This window comes from Buceros rhinoceros, unplaced genomic scaffold (genome assembly GCF_000710305.1).
Source record: "Buceros rhinoceros silvestris isolate BGI_N320 unplaced genomic scaffold, ASM71030v1 scaffold16773, whole genome shotgun sequence".
NCBI classification, from domain to species: Eukaryota; Metazoa; Chordata; class Aves; order Bucerotiformes; family Bucerotidae; genus Buceros; species Buceros rhinoceros.
The window spans coordinates 65,292-90,233 of NW_010401977.1; the positions used below are offsets into that span (position 1 = coordinate 65,292).

Consider the following 24,942-nt stretch of genomic DNA (forward strand, 5'->3'; position numbering starts at 1 on the left):
AAATTAAAAATGCAGTAATTTTGCGTGCACATAGTATAGCTACTGCAAGGGGCCAGATAGCAAATTGAATGCCCTCTTATAATACCAAGAAACAAAGATCTTCAGTTCTACTGCACTGCATTCAAAGGACTGTAAATATTTTTCTTTAGAGTTCCATGTGTTTTTTGTTTGCTGCTTGGCCTGTTTAATAGACTGCTTTTACCCACGTGTTTTGAAATGTGTTAAGTACCGTTCCACGGGCTCTGCTCTTCTCCTTCCTGTCTTCCTGCTTACTGCTCTGCCTTTTACCTTCCACAGCAATCTGGGATCCCTTCATAGTGCAGCAGGACTTGCAGGTCTTTTGTGCTTGTGAAAATCAGGTCAGGAGGATGTTTTCTTCTCTCTCCATGTGGAGTTCTGCAAAGCTTCCAGAGCTGTTTGAACACTGTTCGCTGAGGGAGTTTTCTCCTGAGAACACGATTAAATTTGAGTGGACAAAAATTAGCAGCGTTGGACATGTTGCTGATTTCTGTTCTGTTTTTCAGGATTTGCTAATGGGCTCACAATTTAATTTCATTATCTACAAATACAAACACTATCGGTGGCAGAAACGAATTTTGCAGGTAACTTAAAAAATTCTCACTTTTGAAGCAATGTAGAAAAAATATATGAGTATTAGGCTGCTCCGTGAATGTTATGAGATAGTTTAAAAAAATCTTGTGGTTCAGCGACTTATCAGAGAGGTATTAGATATTGAACAAACTTCCTACTTTTTACACCAAAAGATTTCTGGGGATAATATCTGAAACTCCCTTTACTGAGTCCCGGGGAGGGTCGTAGAACGGACTTGATGTTCTAAGAGGTTATCTCACCTCTAAAAAACGTGATTTGTCACAGTGATGATTGATTATAGCAGGCCCTTAGCAGCTAGGGCAGTAAAAGCGTACAAGTGATGCGACATGCCGAACTGCCTGTCGCGTTTGACAGGACGTCACTCCAGCCGCGCTCTCTGAAACCTTGGAAGAAATGTTCCTGGGGATGCTGAGAGAGTTCATTTGGCAGACTATGCATTTCATCTCTGGTTGTGCTATCCTTTGAATTCCTTTTTTGACACTGTGAACCCTTAAGGCTTTATTGACTCGCACAAAATTAAAGCAAGCTTTGTGGATAATGCCTGATGGTGATTTCCTGACTCCATGAAGTCAGTGACAAGGGTCTCATGTTGTTTTGAGGAACCTGATGCGGATGTCATTTCGTGTGGGAATCTGGAGTATTTTAATTCCAGTTTTCTAGTTACCAGCAGCCTTCAAAAGTCAGAGAGTAATGAGAATGGTTCTGCTGTGGGGATTTCCTGCTATAAACAGAACAGAGGGAAAGGCCGTGCTGTTAACATTTGGTTGGCATTGCCTGCACTAAAGGAATAAAAGGTGCTGGGAACCATTTATGACCAAAGGTAAATATCTATCTTGGGTGAGATCCGAGACTCTTCCGAGTTTGCCTTCTCTGTGGGCCACATTCACTGAAGCTGGGCAGTCAGATAAAATTCACATCTCATTGAATCAACGAAGCTGTTTCTGCTCAGCAGGGTCTGACACATAGAACAGATACTGGAATCTCTCTGTACCAGTTTTTAACACTGCAGATATAGACTGTGCAGTGGAAGAAAAACAATCTTCTTTTGAAGCAAGCAATTTTTAATTGTTACAGCTGTGAAACAGCAATAAAATAGCTTTGTTGGCTATTATCATCACTCTTCACCTATATGTGTAGATGCACATACAGACAAAAAAATTCTGTGTTAGATAAGATCTAAAATAAAACACAATAATTATTAGAAAGTAACCTCTTAATAGTATCCTCTTTTCCTGACAGAAGTGGCTGTTATAAAACTAACTGCCTTCATTCTAGTCCTGGTGCACAGGTTGAACCAGTTAGTAATTGGATCTCTGCTGAGATCGTCATGTCATTAGTTTGTGCTACCACTACTGCTGAATGGGAAGAGTTTGCACTGGGCTGGCAAGACGAGGAGAATTTAAAAAGAAATAATATTTCAGAGTGACAAATTGATGTATATTCATGAAAAGAGTTAAGAAAACGGAGTCACCATGAATATCTGTCTGTTTTGTAACTAAAACAAATGTAAGACAGTATCTTATGATGGAATGTCAGATTTTGTTCTATTTGTCGGTAAGACGGATACATATTCTAAGCTGGTCCTGTATCTACACGCCCATGCGTGGTAGATTGGGGATGCTGTCTTTCCCTTTCAATGAAGAGAAGCGATGGAATCAAGTAATGAAGAACTTTCTATTCCAGATTGATTTCAACACAAAGACCATTTTTAACATTGAAAAAGGAATTATTAAGAAACAGTTCCCTTTCTCACAAGTCAAAGCCTGTGAAGATACTGAAAGGAGGCGCTTCAGCATTGTGTTTCATGGAAGACAAGATTATGAGCTGGAAGCAGTGTCTCTTGATGATAAAAGGAAGGTAAGTTTTTACAATGCCATAGAAAGATTGCTATAAATAACAGCTAATGTTATGGTAGTACCCAGCAGGTCCCAACCACAAATGGGAATTGTTATGCTGTGCATTGTGCAAGCAAAGAAGTAGGCATGTCTTTATTCTGTGTGTGTTCGTACACAGAACAAAGGCAATCTGAGTTCAGGATAAAGCTTGGCCTTAGGATTTTGCCACAGTTCACTAGGGCTCAAGACATGACATGAAAGTGGATGCTTTTCTTCAACTACACCTTGAATGTAACTGGCCTGACAGTGTATTAAAACAAGCAAACAAAACTGATGACATGCACAGTTTTTTCTAAACATTTTTGTTCTCTATATATTTATTAAAATGCATGTTTTTAAGAAGAATGAATGATGCCATCCTGATGCTGAGGAAAGAAAAAGACATAGCAGTTCATCTTTACCATCAAAATACACTGAAATGAAGTAAAGTTATGAGAAGAAGACAAGCTAGATACAACTAGATATTTGTTCAAATGATTCCATGTTGCAGTATTTTGTATGAGCTGTTTCTCGGCTCCTTTTGAGTTCTAGGTTCAATTAAATATTCCAAGTAGTCAGTGTAATTAGACTCTACAATGAAACTTGAGTCGTGATACCAGCATTACACTTCACCTGAATGTAAATATCCCACGTGTTCAGGGGTGCAAAGTCTTGGAGTTTGTGTCATCCCACTGCTCAGATGCTGAAGCCAGCTGCATGATTTAGGTTGAGATACAACTCTCAAAAAGCATGGAAGAGTTTGCATCCAAACATCTGCTGGCACCCATTTTTAAGGGGATTCTTTCAGTGGAATTCATCCCTCATGAAACTTAAAGGGTCACTCCACGTGCAGAAACTTCTAGTCCAGATGAACAGTAGTACCTCACGGCTGATTAGCTTAATTTTCGCAGAAGAGCCCCCAAAGGTACATGTGTTCTGTTGTAAGAACACTCAAATATGGCTCTGCATAACAAAGAGAGATTTTTAAATTCACACCCACCTTAATCCATGCTATTTTCAACTGTAGGCAAGTCTTCATTTTTCTGCTAGGTTTGCTTGAGATTTCAAGCTAAATTAATCAAGTACTACTTAGGCTTGAACTGAGCTGAACAGAAACTTTGTCCTAGATTGCTTTGCACATGAATTAAAAAAGTAAAATCATGTTTTACAGTAACCCCTCCAGAATAAAATTACATTCTCTTTACCCTGACAGGTTTAGAACTGTGGGCATAAAACCAAATTGCAGCTAAGTAGTTTAGCATCATAGAAAGGCCTTATTTATTTTAATTTGTTATACTGCTGCTTATAGTGTTGCCTATCATTTTTATACTTGAAAATCCACCCTTTAATATTCTATTCAATGGAATTAACATGGAAAATATACTCTCTCTGCTGCCACTTATTGTATAGATAATATACCTTCTGAGCAGAGTTACACAGAGCAATTCGTCCAAGAGACCAGCAGAGTCCTGCTCTGGAAGACCTGCAGACTGTGATGTGGTACATGAAGGACTGCTGGATTTGCAGCAAAAGACTTTTACATCCACTGAATGGGTGAAGTACGACCTCTGGGTTGTGGGTTTTTAAAAATTTCTGTAAATACTTTAAGATTTTAATTTGCTGATAAGTTAATTATTTCATTGCTTTTTGAGGTTAAACTTAAATGTCAAATCTGCATGAGATGAAAACATTGAAATTAACTGGTAGTGGAATAGTGGTACCCAACAAAATGAAGTTCTGGTGTGTGCTAGCGACTACTATGTGCATTACTAACCCAAATACCTAATGGTGATGGTTCTCAGAGCGATTTCAGTGGTGGGACTTCTTTATGTTTGCTTCCTTGTGCTTTATTCCATTTTCAGTCATAAGGAAACGGACAAAAAGATTGGCAAAGCAGATAGGGAATATAGGAGACCTGCTAGAGAATATTGACTCACACTGGTTGAATGGCTGCCCCCAAATTTGTAATTCATTCTTCTAATGCTTTGAACTGCCCTCCTATGGGGGTGACCGACCATGGTGACCTGATGGGGTGGTGGTTTCAGAGACAGGAATCATTACTGAGTAGGAAATGGACTGTCACCACTTCATTCAGCCCCTGAGCCATCACAGATAAGCATGACTTCTGCTTCCGCTTACTCAATTACTGAAGTGGTGAACCAGTCACAATCATTTCATAGAGTTTGCTACCTCATCCTACAGACAACCCACCCTTCCCTGAGCCAGCTTCTAAAATACCTGGAAATTGCTTATACTATCAAAGGAGAGGGGAAAAAAAAATCTGTCTAGCAAAAACTAATGAAAAAAAATTAACATTGTAATTATCTGCACAGGGCAATTATCTCAAAAGACTTCACAGTTCACAGAAAATGATTTTAATTGTTTTTAAAAGGCTATCCCTGTATGTCTTGTAAATACTATCCTCAAGGGTGTCCCAGGATTTGTTACCCTGCAAAGTTTAACAGGTTTGTTAACAAACTAATATTGATTTTTGTTTATCTTGTGAAGCAAAGCCCTTGTTGCTTTCCTCTTGATACAAATCCTCTTTTTTCATTTTTTTTTTTACTAAGTAAATAATGGTGGAAACATCTGGAGATCCGATTAAACTGTAAGTCCCTGCTTTAAAGAAAGGAGAGATCAATATAACTGCTAGCTCCATTAAACAATTCTTATCACCTTGACTGTTTATGTGGGAATAGATGCAATTTATATTTTATGCTTAATTCTTCTGGAGCAGCTAAACTTATTTAAATTCCTCATAGAACACCTCAGTCAACTAGCTGCACCTTGAAGAGAGTGGAGGAAAAGAAAGGTCTGATAGAACTGTCAGAATGATAAAGAAATGTGGTATCCCTCAAGAAAAATGAGAATGCAAATGCTTAAATAAGAATAAAAACACATATGGTAAAGCCCCTCTTGTTGAATGTGGGACCTTTGATATAAGCAGCAGAGCAGAATTCTAGAGGAGAGAATGAAGTAGAAGATTCTGCTGTAATAGAAGCTGTGTTTGTTCAGGTAATTTCTGCCAGGATTAATTTATCTTTTAAATAGATAATATTCTAAATTTGGCACAATCGTTTCTGATAGAAGCTCTTGAGATCAGAATACTTCCACTGTTTGCTGCCAAGTGACTCATGGAAAAGAAGGGGCACCAGGATCAGTCCTTGTGGAGTAAGAGCATGTGCAGAGGCATTTCAGGGAGGGAATGTTACTGGACTATAAGGTTGGGCACAACTTATATTACGGTGACTTCCTCACAGCTCAGTGGTGGTGAAAGCTGGTAGGCACAGGAACTCTATGCGCTGCTCAGTCACACAGCAAATTCCTTTACAAGCTCATAGTCCAGAGGACGCACCATCCCAGACAGGACTGAATGGAAGGGAGGGACAGAGCGTGGCTATCAAATTAACAGGACTTGGGTGATTTTCAGTTGATAGTCAGACCTCCTTGATTATAGCTCTTCCGTTAGGCATGGCAGGCTGGCAGTCCATATTTTATGTCACTCTTGGCTTGCGTGTCAGATAAGAAGTCGTCTCCATCTCAAAGATTTTGTGCTTTATTACTGATACTTTCTAACTGTTCTGTGGAAGATGCTATAAAGATGCGGAGACTTAGTCATATCAGAAAACGCTTTAACAAAGGCAAGGCTTGTGTAAATAAATAATGAAGAATGAACTCTATCTCCGTTCCTTGTCCTTCAGGTGCTTGGTACAACTGCGTGAAGGAGAACTGACTTTGTATTCCATAGATCTGGGAGGACAGGACAAGAATGCAGACCCTATAACAAATACAATTAATTTGTCAGGTGGTAATGTGAGCATCAGCAAGGAGAATGGATGCAGAACCTTTTCCGTCCAGACCAACGAACAGCATTATTTGTAAGTATAGTTGGCAATTAATAGTTTGTTAAAGCAAAACAACTGAAAACAAAGTCAAGCAATAGAGAATCTCAATGTCTCACAACCAAACATACCAGTGGAGAAATGAGGCTATCAGAATCATACAGATAACCCCTCCCATTGCTATGCAGTGATTTGATGAGTATTTTAAGGGGGAAACAAAAGTATCACACTGTGGAATTGAGAAGATACATTGAAATACTGGCCCCAAAGACCTCTCTAGTTGTCATGTCAGGAGCTAATGAAGAGATGTATCATTCAGCTTGACAGGACAGCTGTGTGAACAGGTTTGACTAGCTCGTGCAACAAGCACGGTAAGATGTAGCACATTGTTCGCCTTCCCCCAAGGTGGAGAAGAGGAACTACAAGAAAACTGCACCACAAAGTCAGTATATGGCAGAACTGCAGCTCTCTAACCTTAGACGTGTAAGCAATTAACGCTGTCTGAAAAGGTCAGTCAGCAGCACCGGGATCCTTTGACAAGTAAAGCTGCAGAACGTTGTTCTGCTTCAATAAGAAATATCTATGGCTGTATTAGCATGTCATTTGCACTTTCTTGTGTTTATATACGACATTCTTGAATTTCAGGTTTCGAATACCCTTTACTGTCCAAAATAACAGGAAGGACGATGTTAGCAAGCTCCGGAATGAATGGGTGTCTCTCATAGGAAGATACTGCCCACTGTGCAAGGATGCCTCTTTGCCTCAGGAGGGATCCCAAGGGTGCTCTTCCTCTGAAGCGGATTATGAGGATCTTACTGTCCCTCTGAATGAACAGGAAGAGGAGGCCCTTCACTTAGGTGTGAGTGCTGCAACAACCAGTCTGAACAAGTCTTCAAGCCTCCAGACAAAGCCTGCGGAGGGGGAAGCAGCCCCAGCATCACCATCTCTTCCACCTCCCATAAGTAAGGCAGAGGTACCGCCAGCTCCACCTGTGTTTCTGCAGCCCTGCAGCCTCTCTCCATTGACAAAGAGAACCAAAGCCTTTCACTGGGATGTTGTTCCTTGTGACAAGGTGAGGATGGAAGTGATGGTAGCTGTTTAAAAAAAAAAAGCTGCCTGTATTACATGTATAGTTATTGTGAAAGTACAGCTGAGCCACAAAACAACCTGGATGCTCTTCTGTATGTTTGAATGGCACAAAGTGACTTTTTGTTTACCCTGTCACTCATATTTTTAGATTCAAAAATCTGTCTGGGGATCATGTGACCCATGCAAGAGAAAAATAGATGTATCCAGACTCTGTGATCAATTCCAGATCCAGGACATCGCAGTATTTTCAGGCAACGAAACTTCAGTGAATCAACACATCATGTTAGATCAGAAAGTTGCACATAACTTCAGTAAGTGTGTTAGTAAGAACTGTGTACCCCTGTCTGGAAGCGTGGGGTGAGCACTGCTTGCATTTTCTGTTTGTACTTTCTGCTATTCAGTAGGAAAGGAGATAAGCTTGTGTCCAAACCATCTTTTAATTCAGTGCCCCTTGTTTATCAAAATAGACCTCATGGCTCAGTTACTCTCAATCTGGTCCTTAATGATGTACAGCAGAAGCAGAAAACTTCTCCTCCTCTTGTACAAAACATGTGGATGTGCCATTGAGCTGTGATTCTGCCTTAGGGCAGACACGTAAAAACACGTATAATGCCTGTGAAATCAATGTTATGCCTCTGACTTCAAAAACTTTTCGAATTTGTGGGCTGGCCAGTAAAAAAAGTCAACAAAACCAGCTTGTAACTAGAACTTTAAGTACTGTGCTCAGTCTCTCTCCTACACTGAGGTCCAGAATATTGATGTAGGTGTAGATGGGTTGGTGTAAGAAGCCTTTGAGACGGCTATGAGCCAGGCTGCAGGAAAATTCTTTCGGCCAATAGCTTAGACTGTGAACGGCTGTCTTGAACGACCGTGAACAGGATCATTCCCTCTGATATCCCAGGTATGATTCTGCCAGAGGACTGACCTAGAACAGTCTTTCACAGCTGGTGAAGCAGTTCATCACATGGTTCTGGTCTTACTAATAAAATGATGTAAAGGTCTTTCAGCTACTTTGCTAAGAAGTGGTAGATATTAAAGGAGCAAGAGTAATTGTTCTTCAAAGACTACTCTGCCTTCTCTTACAGAAAAGGCTTTCCAAAAGAGTTCTAAAACCTAGCACTGTATTAAAAAAATGTTACATGTGTGCAGAATTGGGGGCAGTTATTTTTGAAGTTTTAGTGATTTCATCTTTATGAATATTGGCAAGAAAGAATATACTTTGGAGATCACGTAAAGTTTTAATTGGGAACTGTAAATGGAGATAACTTGTTGGAATTATTGCATCCATTGACTAACAATTTGAAGGGTTAAAAGGAAGTGAGTGACACAAAAGTGCTGTTGCAGATTAAAAGAATCCTGTAACAGCACTTTTATCTACTAAATTATTGCCGTTTCTTTGAGGAAATGTCTTTCTTTTGGTTTGCAGATAGCACCTTTCTTCCTTTTGATCCTGTTCCTCTTATAACTTTTTTCATTGAGACATTCTGCATTTATTTCTCAGTCTCATCTGTAAGGTCCCAGTGAGATTTTTGGCATACACTTATTATAACAGATATTACTTAGATCAAAATTAATTTGTTCCTGAGAATTCTGATTAATCTTCCTGCAAGTGCAGGTTCTTACTTATCTCTAACAAATAAAAAGATGAAGCTCCAAACACCATAAGGTTAAAATGTCTTGAAAATTTGAGTGGGTTTCTGAAAAATTAGAGTTCTGAGAGAAGATCTACACGCTAAATTCAAGCCTAATTTACGAGAAAATGCAAATAAAAGATAAGTTATCTAGTGGCTTCTTGTAGACAAAATAAATTACTGCTATACAGAGAACAGGTATCAGAGACAAGAAAAATATCCTCAGATTTCCAATGAAAATTTTGGGAGATGCTATAATGTACATGTCGATCCAAGAATGTGAGAGGTAGTGTGTGAAAAACTGACTTAGGAGTCAAAATACCAGCTTCTGTGATGTGACTGGAGCCTGTATCTCTGCAAGAGACCGAGTTTCCCATATATACAATCCTTATTTTGCCTTGGAAAATACTTTGGCAAAGTCTGACGACTAGAATTTATTCAGCACCTAATTTCAGCTACTGAAAATGTTCAAGAAAATATTGAATGCTTTGTGGACAGGTTGTGAAAATTTTTAAAATCAACATTTTACTATGAGTAATGCACTCTGTTACAGTCCGTAGACTTGACTTCACCTGAAGAGATAAATAGTTTAAAGGACAGGGACGTAAAGGATATAAGGCATAAAAAGCGTAAGAAGGAAAATGGGAAGATTCTGCCAGGCTTAGTACTAGAGCTAGATCTTATAACAAAATCAAAAGGGTGGAAAGTGTGTCAGAGGAAGAATAAATGGTGTGTAGTCCACTGGCCAACAGTCTCCTGAGAACCATTAATAGCTGATTTGGGCCACAAGAAGTTCCTATAACCTGACAAGCTCTGTTCCTTTTGAGAATCGGAGGGGAAAAAAAAGTGAGTCATAAACATCCTTCCGGAATTCTCCTTCCCAATCCCCTTGTGCTGCTCAGAGTTCTGTTGCAGCAGACTTGGACAAGTTTCATGCCAACAGTGAGAAGCATTTAAACCTTTTCACTTTCTCTGCTGTTGCCCTCTGTTCACTTCCTTGTGGTTCCTTTTTTACCTTCATCCTTTGGTAATGATGATGGAAGCAGACAGTAATTAAAAACTAACTGACAAGACGACGTGGTCTTTTCGGGCACAAGAACCTTACAAATGATTCTTCATCTGTTTGGGGAAGAGACATCTTATTTCCATTTCCCTATCATAATGCAATGTATGAGCCAGCTCCGTGTCAGCATGAAAGTCTTAAACATTACAAAACCTCTTACTCAGATTTTAGAATATCAGGCAGTGTGGAAGAAATGAGCATTTCTGTTTCCCTTCGTTTTGGGAGTAATTTTTTTTTGCATGGAGTCTAACTACCTTCTTTTGAACCTTGAAAATTAAAAAAAGCAAGTTAACAAAATCATAACAAATGGAAAATTTTGTTTCTTTAACCTTAAAAATATTATAATATGCCAATACATTGTCTAGGAACTTGGAAAAAAAATATTTGGACTGTTGAGCTGAGTACAAGAGAAATACATATGAGCAGGTACCCGAGTACCTTCTGACAGCACTATCTTGACAGTTGTCTTTCAAGGACTGACTATGTTATGTTCCGACAGAAATATATTTTTGCTTGACTACTGCTATGCATGTTTAAAGAAAACATGAAAACTAAGTTTTCACCTTACACTAGCAGCTAGTAAGTGCTTCAGTTGTGGTTGGGTTAATTTTTTTTTTTAAATCTGGGAAGTAGATATGAAATATTTTGGTAATTTTTACTTCCCTCAAACATTTTCTTTCAAGTAATCTGAGAATCATTTTCCTCCAGATATTTTTCTTAAAAGTTTCCGTATAAAACCAAGCGAGCTGAAAGAAAAACTATTCATTATGCATGAAGAGAACGGTGGACTTACAGATGAGCAGATTACAGCCCTAAGAAGGTAATCGCTGGGGTTCAATTGTTTGTTTATAATATACGCTACCTTCTGGAGAAGGCATAATCTTCTGCAAATAATGCGAAGTTCAGGAAAGATGCCGCTGTGACATTGGATCTGTGCTGACTGTGAATAGAGTATTAGGGTTGCACACAGAAATCTCAGACCCTGCAACTGACATTTCAAAGTACGTTCGCCAAATATCCATTTCCCCCATGTTGTGTAGGAAAGGAGATTGCAAGAAGTGACAGCAAATCTGACATGATTTTGTGAAGAGGTTACAAGGCGCAGAGTTAGTAAAAGAATAAATTGTGGCAGTGAGCAGGCGTAACTTGATGAGAAAGCTTTACATCTCGTACTACAGCCCCACCACCTATTGTGGGATCAGAAATAACAGAAACAAAAGCAATCCTGTTCCTTATTTAAAATTGCTTTGGAGAGAAGGAAACCAGGTGAGCATTAAAGGAGCTTCGTGGGGTGAAGGGATATTAAGAATATCAGTATTTCTGAGTAGCAGGGATTTGCGGGCTTAAAGATTGCAAATTTTGGTATCTTTAAAGAAATGAATTACTATATGGCGACAAATAGATTTGAGGAGTGTAAGCAAATTATTGGCATGTGAAATTTGTAGGAACTGGATTGTATCTCTTTGAAAAGTTTAAGACATAGAAAAGGAGGAAAGAAGCAGGATCCTAGAGTAGTGTCTGTTACACATCCCAGAACCCATGTGATACCTGTTCCATTTCATTCGACACATTCATAGGAAAATTTGATGTGAAATTTTTTCTTGCTTCACAATGAGAAAACATTGAAGTGTTTTGCTAGAGTGAGCTCGGAAAAACAATGATGCCTCCAGTCCTGCAGCACAGCAGAGTGCTTGGGCTCTGGCCATCCCCATTTACGAGGGCAGCCTCTGCTCACATTCTGTTGGAAGGAAACCTCTGAACATGCTCTGTTGTTCAAGCCCTGAATTAGCACAGCAGATTCAGTCCAGGATCTCCATGCTGTTGAAATTAGTGTAAGCAATGGGATGTGTGAGGGATACGGCATGCTGCATTGCTATGTGCTACACGGGATGAAAGGTTCTGTTCCTGGGATCCTTATTTATTGCCAAGATCTAGGAATGCATATACAAATCGTGTAGTGAAAAGAGGCTTATTTCCCCCCCAACAGTTTAAAAAGTGTGCTGAAATAGATGCGATGCACTGCAGAATGGAGGCTTGGATTTCCAAGGCAGTTCAGTGTCTTACAGCTCCCATTCCGACATCGCATCGAAGGGGCAGGCGCCTTGAAACAGCAGCGCTCAGGAATTTCTCTCGTACAAAGCACTGCAGTGGAGTTGGCAGGGGACAAGCAGCAAGACACAGCACTTCTGAAGAACTTTCCACTTGATTTATGTGCCATGGGGGAAAATTTTACTGTTGAAAACTGTGGCCTCCAGTTAATTGAGAACCTGTGGTTCTGACAGGAGTTTAAACAGGATCGTCAGGGACTGGAAAGTTAATCTCTGTGCAAATTATACCTGTCATATTGTCTGAGCCTGAGCAGGAGGTCTGAATTCTGCTGCTGTAAAATGAAAAATATTTAAACCCCAAACTAAGATTACATTTTCAAGACTGACCAGTGAGCTAAATGCTCCAGTGAAGGCTCGTGAAGGTGGTGGAACATCATTAGAAACTTCAGCTCTTATTTTGACATGGAAACTTTCCCATAGTTCTCTGAATGGTTCTTATCTTGACATCTTAAAATGAATACCAAAGCACTCTTTGTCTCTATAAACTTAATGTTTCATAAGGGTGTGAGACTTCTCATTGCGCAAGTTCCATTAGAGTTGCATTAATGTAAAGAGACATTTATGGGATGCATTCACATATCCTTGTGCTTCCTTTTCCAAGGCTTCCATTGGTTAGTGCTCTAAGCCTCAAACCTTTTATATAATCTTAGTTTCATTTCCATATACATAATATGTACAAACAATTTGATGGAGTATCAGACTAAATTATATTAGATCAAATGAAGATATTTGCTGCCAGCTTTAACAAAAATGTTCTTTGAATTTGCTTAAAAAGTTAAACTATTTTTAATGATAAATAAAAAAGCTTTAATTTTCCAATAGATAACTGTTATTTTAAAATGCAAATTCATTTTTTTTCTTTATGATGAAGGGTGATGAATGAAATATTTTGTAATCTTTAATATAGATTTAGTAATGCAAACCTTAGCAATTATTGAAGTGTCAAATTATTGACAACAGTTAAAAAACATTCTTACTGTTTGTCCCCGAACATGCTAAAATCTTTGCTTTATTTTTTCCACCTTTGAATAAATTTCCTTACTTTTAGTGAAAACTATTACTGATCTCCATGTATGTTTAAGCACATTTGCTACAACATTAGTAGGTTGTTTGCAGAGAAGGACAAGCGGGTAGTAGACCTGAATATACTGCTTTAAGATTCTTAGCACTCCTCCTCATACGTTAGCTGTAACATTGGTTTCATTTTTCCTCTTTAAACAGGCGACGAATTCCCTTAGTGTTCAGCCAGACAGGCGGGAAGATCTCCGAAGGAGAGGAGGGGAACTGGGGTGGTGTGAGTTTATTTTTCCAAGTGGAGGAATGTTTAAAGATGTCACGTTTCTAAAAGCCCGCAGCTCTGGAGTACTTTGGGAGAACGTTCTGTTACCTTATGCAGAAGGACGAAAGCTGCAGGTCTTTATGTGCTATCACAACAAAACTGAGAAACGGATCTTGGATGTGATGCAGCACTTGCGAGACAGACACAGTGTTGCCCACTTTTGTTTCATTGGCAGTTAAGAAAGGTTTAGAGGTAGGAATTGGTCAGACCATGGGGCCCGCTGTTTAATCACCCCGTAGCATGAGTCCACTCTGCTTTTGCGCTGAGTTTTCAAAGAAGATCCTGCTGGAGACGAGCCAAGTCAGCATGGCTGAAACTGCTCAAAAAGTGTGTGTTGTTTCTGGGCGCTCTTGGAAGATTCATCCACGGTATCTGCAGATCACTTGCTTTTCATTGCATAGTTGGCTGAAAAGTCTATAAAGTTCCAATGGTTAAAAATATATATGTAATACGGAAAACACACTGAGCAGCAGGGAATTCTGATGCATGGGATGGAGTGATTGCTTTATGTTACAACAATAGAGAGCGAAGGGAAATGGGACATCTAATTATCATTTGCTGTGTTACAGATACATGCCAACACCAAAAGATGCAGAAAGGTACCGGTCATTCAAGGGGTGTCCTTCAGAGCTGCACGTGGTCGATCAGTTTATGTTCGAGGTAAGAAGGTGCAGTGATAGGAGACACCATATGCGATTTCTAGCACACTGTCTTCTAAATAAAACCACTACAAGGAGCTGTTCGAAACTTAAATCTACAATCTCAGCCAGAATCGGTGTAAAAGGATTTATCTGACAAGCAGTTGAGACAGGTACATGGTATGAAGAGAACTGTATGGATCCCTTTGCTTCTTCAAGTCCCATGCCCCCTCCTTCCTCCAAAATAGGAGCTGATTTATTAGATTTTCACAATCTTTAAGCATAAAATTATTTGCATTTAACTACTCTTGTTCACAAAAAATTAGTGCCATTGATTTTAATAGTGCCTGGCCCTACTAGCATACAGTGTTTTCCTGAATTTGCTTATGCAAACAATGCATATTCAAGTATGTGATTTTTGTATTTGCCATAGTATATCTACAGACTTAAGGCCTAGAATAAAATTAATAAATGAGCACAAAAATTAGGAACACTATAGTGCAGCTGAATTAATAAATTATGAAAGAGGTATGTGCATGTTTGGGAATAAATGTGGGTTTTGATTCCTTTTCTGTTCAATTCTATGCAGATGTGTAAAATCCCCCACTTAGGCCAGAGGCTGGATCTCCTGCTTACCATACGTGAGCTGCCTGTGAGCATGAGAGATTTGGAGCCTGTAAGTAACACGACTCCTTCATAGTGTGTTCGTAGTCAGAATCTACCAGTTAGAGAGCAGAGGGCCAGGGGGCCTTAGTGCACTTCAAAGTGCTGTAGTTGGGGAGGTTTGATTCTGGTTTTTTAATTCTCCCCCCCCGTAGCAAAATATCTTGCAGTCCGTAATCTGAGCAACACATAGTACAACAATCCAGGCAGCCTAGCATATAAAAGAATATTTCATGACACTGTTCAAAAGTAATAGGCGACAAGGTTAAAAAAAAGAATAAATCTCTATAGGTCATGACTTTGATAGTCAAGGAATTGTAAATGACATGAAGCTGTTAGAGACAGGCTACATTTGAAGTACAGAGGCATTACTGGCTGGTGCATTTGGAATGCTTGTGGGAATCCAATTAATTTAGTGTGTTTTGTTAATGAAAGTATTCCACAGTACTGGTTCAAACCAAAGCAGAGCAGAAAAAAATGGGGACAAGTGAGGGCTATGATATGCTTGTATGTGCGTTTAGTATCATCCTTATTCCACTAAGGTTCAAGAAGCAGTTGCTAATGGCATAGGAGTGGAACAGACGTCCGCAAAGGGGGAAGAAAAGAACAGGAAAGGATTTTCAAATTTTTATTTGGGATTGTTGAATTTTCCTTGGCTGGTGATATGACAAAAGCAAATTTCACCATTAAAATTCACTCCTTTTTATGGGGAGATTCTTGCCCCACAAGCTGAGAGCATCAATCTAAAGCCTGATAGATACTTAGAGCAAGTTTGTTCGTTCAGGATCTCATAGACATTCACTCTTTTGTGAAGACTGAAGGAAGCTCTTCACCCTAAGAATTACAGCACTGAAGCATGGCAAACCAGAGTCCAAGTCCCTTTTTGCCTTTTTCCAGATGACCTAGGGATGGGGTGGGGGGATGCAAATGAACACTGTTCGAGTCTCCTGGACTGTGTCTTCCCGTTCCAAAGCACTGCCTTACCGTCCAGGCTTTGTACAAGCTTTGGCTCAAAACAAAGTATGTCAACACATTTCTGTTTTCTGGGAAAATGTTTCAGAGGTTTTGCTCTCGTTATGCACAGGAATGAAACTCAAGTTTGATAGTTTTGTAAATCCAAGTTGTTACCCTTTGGCTGTGATTAAAAACGTAGTAACAGTGAAAAGCACTCAGAAGAGGAACAGATGGAAAACACGGGGGAGTTGCACTGATTTCTGACCCTGCCTGGTACCATCTTTCACCTTTGCTGTCCTCTGCTGAAACCAATTATTTGAATATTTGGAAGCTGTTACATATACTGCTAGCTTTGAAGGACATTTAGTGTTCATTGAAGAGCTGATTACTTTTCTAAGTATTTTTTTACTTATGCATGCTAACACATGTTTGTAAACCATAGATTACACACCTAAAATCCTGTAGAACAATCTGAATATTGACTTTCAGCACCCTCTAGCCCTGGGATGTGCTATAAAGTTCTAACAATGGCTTTCAGCTCTCTCACGTTTCATCCTTTCTCTGTTTTTAAATTTGTGTGTTGGTGACTGATGAAGAGAGGTGTGGTGCTAAAAAAAATACACATTTCCTAATTTAAAACAAACCCACCTCTTCTATCTGTAGCCCTGGAAGGGAGGCGGATTTCCCCAGAAAACAGAAATTGATACTGAGTTTGTTTATAGGAAATCTTCCTTGAGGGGAAACTGCTAAGAAATCTGATACCAGCCTTCAGCTGGTATAAACAGAGGGGAGGGAGAAGAAGGATGGAGAACCTTATATGTGCTTCAGGCTCTCTGCCTCCCCTGATGCCTGACATTTGGTGCAATCTGGTGCATTCAGACAGCAAAATACCTTTTCTTAAGAAATATTTTTAAGAGACAAGGTTGAAGTTGTTTTGGCGGCTAGAAAGGATGTGACCTCTATTGGGAGCAGTAGTGCCAACACTAGCTGTATCTTGGTGGGAGGCTTAACTGGTCCTTCCTGAAGGTTTCTGGCCTGTTCCCCCTCGGAAGCTGAGCAGGAAGGTGTCCATCAGCTGAAGTGTGACTTGCTTCAGGTGGAGACAATGAGGCTTTGGCAAGGGAAAGGTAAAGGCACCATTGATTTACTCACATTTTCAATTTGAACTGAAGGAAGGTTTGTGTGTTTCAGCTAATAAACCAGAAAATCCAAGCAAGTAAGCAGCTGCAATCCAGCCAGAAATTTGTTGCTGTCCTGGAGTATATTTTAGCCATTGGGAACCATTTGAATGAGAAGGCTGGAAAAGAGAAGGTTAAAGGATTTCGATTGTCGTCTTTGGCCAAAGTGAGTAAATATTCTTTTTGGTCATTAAAATCATGCTATTATAAGGTATGTTAGCCATTAATATTAACTCAGTTTTGCCCTGAGCGTGGGGAATGACAATAATTTTTAACGAGGAGCTAACATTTTACCAGCTGCTCTTGGTTACACTAGAAACAAAATCCTGTATCTTCAATGTGTTATAGCAATGCGTATTTCCCCGTTTTAGACAGCAGCACTGGCTAGATGGGGTATTGTGGTGTTGAACTTGCTGTTTCTGATGAGGTAGAACATCAGAACGCTGACTGGCCCGATACGGAAATCCTCCGGCTGGATGCAAGTTTAGATAAATTGTATTTTGCAGTTTTGTGCAAGCACTGTTGTGTGGATCCTCTTCATTTCACTGTGGTCAGAGGCTGTAACTGCATTTCTTTTGTGGTAGATACAATTTTATGGCACTGGAGTAATTGGCACTTCATTTTATGCCAGCACAAAGGCCTTTTTTGACAAATGTACAATGCCATTTTAAGGTAAAGTTTCAAAAGTAGAATGTAAATAAATTAAGAAATTTAAAAGGCGTGAAATTTGCCTGCAATGCATTTAAACACCCCGTTATTGCTCTGATGAACGACTGAATGGGAGATGGAGGTGGCAGTTACGATCCGTACTCTTTCCTGACAGAGATCTGCCCTACAAGAAGCATCATCTAGCTCTTAGTTCTCTGTCTCTTCACTGACCTACCACCTGTGTGACATTAGGCTGAATTTTCTGTTAGTTTTAAGGAATCTGCTTTCCCCTCTTCATCAGATTTTGCCATCAGGAAATGCTGTTGTTGAGCACAGGGTTTTTCCCCTCCTCCACCCAACAGTGGCAAAGCACCATATTCTTATCCTAAAAAGTCAGAAATAGGTACAAATTTCCTAAGCTGCCTCATACCTTTAATGCTGTCCTAACATAATGCCTGAGCTGTAAACAAGAGAGAGAAGGATTTTTATTTTGTTTTTGCAAGGTATCTTTCCCATCTGGAGACTGAGTGATTTATAAGTCCAGTGACAATTCTGAGACACAACTTGCATTCTTTTGTATATATAAGCATAGATATGTAATGGCTGTAATACCACATCTATCACGATGAAAAATGCCTACAAAATAGTTTTCTGCCACAAAGCATCTTCCCAGATTCAATTAAGGAACTTTGCTGTCTTCATGAATACAGCAGACTGCTTTTAAGTGGTAAGGAAAAATGACAGTGTTTGGACAGTCAGTTGCAAGCGATTAGGATACCTTAACTTAAAGATCTGTGTGAATAAGACGACACAAAAGCCAAGGAAGGTCAACAGATATGAAAGCGTAAAGCTGATCTTAATCGAGAATGTTTGTGAAGTGGCAGATTGAAAAGGAGAAGTTTAATTTCATTGTTTTCTATTCTTGTCAAATTTACCTGGGAGCTATCAACATCCCTGCTGTTGTTTCTTCTCTTTTTTTTTCTTTTCTTTTCTTTCCTTTTTTTTTTTTTTTTTAATTGCTCAGTCTTTCAATTACTTCTCTTTTTTTTTTTTTTTTCTTTTTTTTTTTTTTTTTTAATAGCTCAGTCTGTCAATTACTGCTCTGTTCTGTTTGCAGTTACCTCTGTTGCGGGGTAAAGAGAGGACATTCACCTTGCTTCACGCCCTTGTGGAACAGATCCTCTTTCATGAGCCTGATCTGGCCGAATTTTCTCAGGAGTTGACAGAATTTGAAGCTGTTCCCGATGGTATGAGGAAGGAGGGGAAGGAACAAAATCAACAAATAAAAAATGAAGTCCTTCAACTTCTGTGGAAACTCCCATCCTCATAATATGAATGATACTTATTAGAGTGTTTTCCCCTTTCTCTTCCAGCTTCCATGAAAGGCCTCAGTGCTGAAGTCGATGGTATGTAAAGGTGGTTTCTAAATTCAAAGAAAGATTTTCATACCTTGTGCAGTCATTTGGAACATGTTTTCATTGTAATTCTGTAATTTGTAAAGAGAGGTAAAGGTTCAGAACATTGAGGTAAAGTGTTGGTAACCTGCCACGTTAATGTGACTACCTAAAAAAACCAAAAAAGAAATACTAAAATATGTCCCAGTGGTTTAGAAATATATAAAATATACTGCCCATGGTAAATAGAGTTTATAATAAAATACAAAGGTTAAGTGATACAAATACTCTGTCAGCTGGCCTCCTTCCCTAGAAAGGAGTCCAACACTAGTGAAGACAACAAGAGGGAACAGAATAAGGTTGTTCAAATGCAAGATAGATTTTAGGAGACATTTACAACTTACCATTAAAGAGTATAAGGTGAGCAGTGAATTCACTGGATTTTGGATTGAACCCTTTCAGAGCTGGTAGAGAAGGTGTATGAGTGGGTGAAAATGACTTGTATTATGTTGAAAGTTGTAAAAATCTACCTTTTGAAAATGTTGCATGGGTGTTAACTACAGACCAACATATCCTATTTCAGCCTTTGATAACATTCCTGAATGATAGTCAATCTCAGCTTTTGGTCTGAAAAACCCAGCCTCTTCTGCTGGGCTTTGGGAGTCAGCCAGGCATGCAGCTTGAAGCCACTCAAGTGCGTTTTTTATTCTGTTCCAAGAAATTCCAATCAACATTTTAGGAGGAATAAGTAACTAAAAATAACACTATTTACCTTCAGTCACTTGTACTCTTCGGGGACAATGTTGGCAGCAACTCAAAATCACTAAATATTTTAAAGACAGTTTTGGAAATTGATGGGTAAAGTGGTACAATGGATACAGCACTGGAAACTGTTGGCAGCTGTCAAAGGAGGTAAACCATGGGAACTGGAGGAGATCGACTGGCCGCTTACCTCCATGGATTCCTGATGGGGCCAGTGTAGTCACTCTTGTCTGCTGAGTCCCATTCACCAAGGGCAGAGTGGGAAAGAGATGGACCAAATGATGCTGAAGGAGCCTTTCTTACCACAAGGCACATCCTGGGGCTCATCTGCTGCAAGTATTGCGTGAACACAAGGGGAGGAAGATGCTGGACTGCAGCCCAGGTTGGTTCAGCACTGAGCCCCTGGAGCCAAGGCTGTACCCTCTTCTCCCCCCGTTTCACACCATGAGAGCTCCTGTGGTAGCAGCCCAACACTGTGCTTGGTGCCAAGTGACAAGATTTCTTTCTGTTACATGGAGTAGAAATTTCTGTTCTTTTATCTTTAAAGGAACCCTTTAAAGGAACACAAAAAAGTCGGTTTGAAGAATGTTATTTGCATTGCTAATCCCAATGCTCAAAGCTAGGAAAGGTCAGATTTACAGCTGCTGCATAGCCATACTATTGACCTCTTCATTATTCTGCAGTTGCTGTGATGTGATGTGATCACATCCTATTTTTTTTCCATAAGACCACTGCCTCTTTCAAGATTTCTATTTCAAAAAATGAAGTTACCATTCTTCAATGAATTTATTATAGACCCATATATTCCTGAATTAGACTCTTACAGTCCTTTGGACACCACTGCATGCTGGTGAAATTTCTCATTTTCTTTCTCTTTTGTTAGTTTTAAAAAAAGAATTGGAAAACATTATTCAGTGCAGGCGGCTTATTAAACCCAAGACAATCAAGGCACCAACCCAGGAGTCACAGTTCTGCAAGGAACTAAAGGTAATGTTATCACAACCTTATTGTGGGCTGGAGGTGAAAGATGAATAAACTGCTTAGTTTGTGCTAAGACCTGCCCTGACAAGGGAGTCAAGAGCGTCCGAGGGGCAGTGGCCTTTTATTCCCCTCGGATAGTCCCTCATACTATAAGCTGCAGCGTGGAAAGGGCTTTTCAGAGTTTCTGCATTTCCTGCTTTTGATTCACAAGCAAATGGGCTGGTGTGGTTGAGGAACAGGCAGACCGAAGGTTGCCCACGATAAGCAGTTTGGAGTAACAGCAATTTTAGAGCATGTATGAATTTGAAATAATTTCCTCTGCCCTCAGACAGAAGGGAAAATAGCATAGAGAATCATAGAATCATTATGTTTGCAGAAGACCTTCAAAACCATCGAGTCCGACCGTTAACCCAGCACTGCAAGTCCCTCTCTAAACCGTGGCCCTCAGCACCACATCTACTCATCTTTTAAATACCTCCAGGGATGGTGGCTCCACCACTGCCCTGGGCAGCCTGGGCCAGGGCTTTGACAACACTGAAGAAATTTTTCCTAATATCCAACCTAAATCTCCCCTGCTAAAACTGGAGGCCGTTTCCTCTCGTCGCATCTCTTGTTACTTAGGAAAAGAGACCACTGAAAATACATACGTTACAAAGGAACCACGATTAAGAAATTTTATTTCAAAACAAGTTCCTAATGCTCTGCTTCTGCCTCCTTGAGAACTAGCAGCTGGGAGGGTTTGCTTCACGTGCAAGAAGGCTAGACTCTGCCAAACGCCTGTGGAAACGAGGACCCTGTGGTGCTTATCTAGTTGTACCAATGTTACTAGAGTTACGTAGTGGCATTGGATGATACAGTAAAAAAATGTTTAACATTGATGTTTCTTTTTTTTTGTCATCTTAATATTTGCAAGGGAATGTGTGTGCTTGATGTATGCTTTTGTGAAATGTGAAATTTTTGTGACGTGAAAATTTTGACTTGAATTATCCTGTTTTCGCTGCGGTTTAATTCCTGCTTTAATACTATGCTGCTACAGCAAATTAAGAATTTTTATTGTATTACAGGATTTAATTCAGAAATATGAAGGGGATCTGTCCAAGCTGTCAAAAAGATGTGATGAAATGAAGACACTTTTTAGCAACATACTGGTACATATCAAATTGAAAAGCAATTAAAATAAATCTACATTTCTTTAAAAAAGAAAAAAGAGAAGAGAGAAGTACAAGAAGTTTCCATACTTCCATATGCTTTATAGTTATACTGTCCACTGAAACTGAAAGAAACATCGCTCTAACAGTGGTGGAATGTTCTGAATGAAAATCTTGCTTTTATTTTTCTTGAGGTCTTAGAGCCCATTTTTAAGAGGGTCTTTGACCCAAATGCCAAAAAGAAAAGTAGATCTTCAGCAACTTTATAAATACGAGGTTAACTGTTGAACGTCTTCTGTATTCTACGGGTTATGGCAAATGGGGTGTTTTCTGGTCCTACCAGCAAGTGCGCCTTCGGCTGGCAGGCAGCTGCGAGTCTTCTGTTACTTGTGCTGAGCATTTTTTCTAGAGATGAGCTTATAGTCCACGGCATTGGTTTAGCTACTATTACTCGAATGAGAAGGAAGCTGAGATAGAGGTGAGTAGTAGCAGAGATCTAAAAATGAGGAGAGCAGAAAGGAAGCTCCACAGGCAGATTTTGGATAAAGGATCTGTCTGTTTTTGTTCGTTCCTATTACATTCACCCACACTGGAACTGGAGAAGCACCTAATTTTCTCCATCACTTCTTCCTCTGAACAGAAGCAACCCATCTAGGTCCAATACAGTAGAAAATATTTTTTGGGTCAGAGGGTCACATCAGAAGGAGTTATAAAAGCTCCACACTGCAATTTTTAAGAACACAGCATGTAGATTCCTCGTTTAGCACAGTCTGATAGTAATCCAGGAGGTCCCTGCGGTGGCGACAGCATCCTCTGGCAGAAGGGTCATGCCGGGAGGCTTTAAGGAAAGGGGCAGGTTTGCTGAAACTGAAACGCAGTGCTAATGTCTGAAACCGGAATAACTTCTGTCCTGGGATTAGGACACAGCTTTAAGGGGTGGGTTTTGGCGGTTTTTTTTTTTATGAGGGGGAGAGATTAGAAGCAGAGAAGTTTTACAATAGGCAAACGTTACTCAGAAGATGCAGCCAGGACGCCCTTTAGGGACCTGTCTGAACAGACAGTAAAGATTAGTGAGGTGTTTGACCAAGGAAATTTAATTAGTAATGTTTTACTAAAAGTAATATTGTAACAATGTGCAAGGATTTCTGTGTGTCTCTTGCCGCCTTTCACAAACAGGAAAAATGTCTCACTGTAGGTAGCAGCCAAATTTTTTTGCCTTCCCTTTCTCATTACTCTGTAAAGTTAGGCCTTTGCTGTGTTTCCCTCCCTTAGAATGGATTTTTGATTTCTGAGTAAATGCTAGGGAGAATTTTTTTTCTTATTTATAAAGTTGCAAAAATGTAAATCCACTATAAAATCGGATGGGTGATCAAAGACCAGGCTATCGTCTGAACAGCACTAGGAGGGAATAGTCCAGCTTACCTGGGGGACTGCCTGATCTGGAAGTGTGCTGTAGGTAGCCGTGAAATCCTGTCGCACACACACACAACACTGCAGGCCTACCTTTATGATTTTATATCCTGTTTATAAAATCAATAATGACCTTGGGATGTGACACTTCTACAGAATGAACAATAAATTGGGGAAAACTGCCTGTGGTATCGCTGTGGGCTATCAACTTCTCACAGATGGTCATTAGCTCCAGGAAATGCCTCTCTCATTACTGTTTACCTGATGGTACGCCATGGGTGAGTGGCGAGGTGTGCCGAAGATCAGGGGCTTGGAGGTGCAATTAGGAACACAACAGGCAAAGCTATTAATCAGGTGTCGCTGGTTAATGCTTTTGTGACTGGATCATGTGTCAGGAGTTTCTTCTACTGTGTTCGTGATTTCCAGGCAGAAGGTTTGCTCTTAAGAACAGGTAGGTGATGTCCACAGGCACAGGACAGACATTTCCCCGAACCGTTCTGTATCTTTCAGTTGCAGTCTGAAATACTGACGTACCACGGCATTGCTGCTCAGCCTTGGGAGTTGCAGAGTAGCGCTCAATTACAGCCAAGATAAGAACCTGTAACGCACAAGATGCCTTTTAAACTGTTTGATGAAGGCTTTGGAGCATGTTCTCTAGATTGGTTCTGCTCGCTTAGAAAGCTGTTGCAGGCAGAGGTATGTTCTTTAGCTCACCGGTCCCAGTAAGGGGCAGACTTTGAAAATACTGAAAAACCTCTTGAATTGAATCTTAGCAACAGCTGTAATATGAAAAACCCTTCCCTATCCTAGAACTGGAGAGGGTCTGTGGAGGTGATTTGAGCTAATGCAGGAACTGGTCTCCCAGTTCTGAACTCTGTGGTGTGACTGCCTTTCGCCTCTTGGTTATAGCGGAGCAGACACGTGGCCAATCCTGTTCACGTCTTTTCCAAAAGCTTCCCATCTGCTCACCTTTCCCAGGTGAGGGCGAGAGAACAGGGAAACAGGTGGCTCTTTGATAAATTACTTTTTCTCCCCAAATGTCCCTATGAAAAATTTTGTTTGTTTGCAAAGCAAAATGACAGAAAAGGAAAACTTCTTGGCTTGAACATGCTGCCCTCCGTAGAATGCAAACTGTTTCCCTACTGTACGCATTTTCTTTTATGAACGGGTTCATCTAACAAAGTGCAGAGCCAGGAAGCTTCATGATTTACTGATTTTTCTCCTCTTCAGCTGGAGATCTATAGTCCAGCCAGAGAGACTGGGTTATGCAGAAACCCACGTTGCTGAGGTAATTCAGTGACAGCTCCTGGGGCCAGTTTTACTTGGGATGTTTTGGATCTTAGCTTGCCGGAGATTTTAGACAGCTCTAAGTTTTCTAATTATTACTATTATTGAAGATATTTTTATTTTCTTTTGCTCTTTTAATTTCATTAAGACATTTCCTAGACATGGTTTAGATTACTTGGAAATACTAATGTTAAACATTCTTTTTCAAATTTACAGGTAAAATTTGGGGAGCCGCAAGATCGAGACTCTCAGGAGCTGTTTGGGTGGATATCTTCATTCGTCAGTGAGTTTAGGAAGGCCCGTGCTGAAGTTATGCCATAA

The 24,942-nt window shown here is 39.9% G+C and overlaps 1 protein-coding gene across 1 annotated transcript in view; it reads left to right on the top strand.

Annotated features, from left to right (window-relative positions):
• Positions 1 to 24,942, top strand: part of LOC104490229 (formin-B-like) — a 26,497-nt gene extending 1,555 nt beyond the window's left edge. Inside the window, exons 2-15 of the mRNA XM_010132488.1 lie at positions 525 to 602; positions 2,296 to 2,469; positions 3,897 to 4,045; positions 6,188 to 6,364; positions 6,974 to 7,301; positions 7,566 to 7,728; positions 10,820 to 10,931; positions 14,128 to 14,218; positions 14,786 to 14,872; positions 17,005 to 17,157; positions 18,757 to 18,886; positions 19,013 to 19,045; positions 20,679 to 20,782; positions 24,838 to 24,942. Of these exons, the coding sequence (XP_010130790.1) occupies positions 525 to 602; positions 2,296 to 2,469; positions 3,897 to 4,045; positions 6,188 to 6,364; positions 6,974 to 7,301; positions 7,566 to 7,728; positions 10,820 to 10,931; positions 14,128 to 14,218; positions 14,786 to 14,872; positions 17,005 to 17,157; positions 18,757 to 18,886; positions 19,013 to 19,045; positions 20,679 to 20,782; positions 24,838 to 24,942 (1,884 nt within the window). The remainder of the gene's footprint in view (positions 1 to 524; positions 603 to 2,295; positions 2,470 to 3,896; positions 4,046 to 6,187; positions 6,365 to 6,973; positions 7,302 to 7,565; positions 7,729 to 10,819; positions 10,932 to 14,127; positions 14,219 to 14,785; positions 14,873 to 17,004; positions 17,158 to 18,756; positions 18,887 to 19,012; positions 19,046 to 20,678; positions 20,783 to 24,837) is intronic.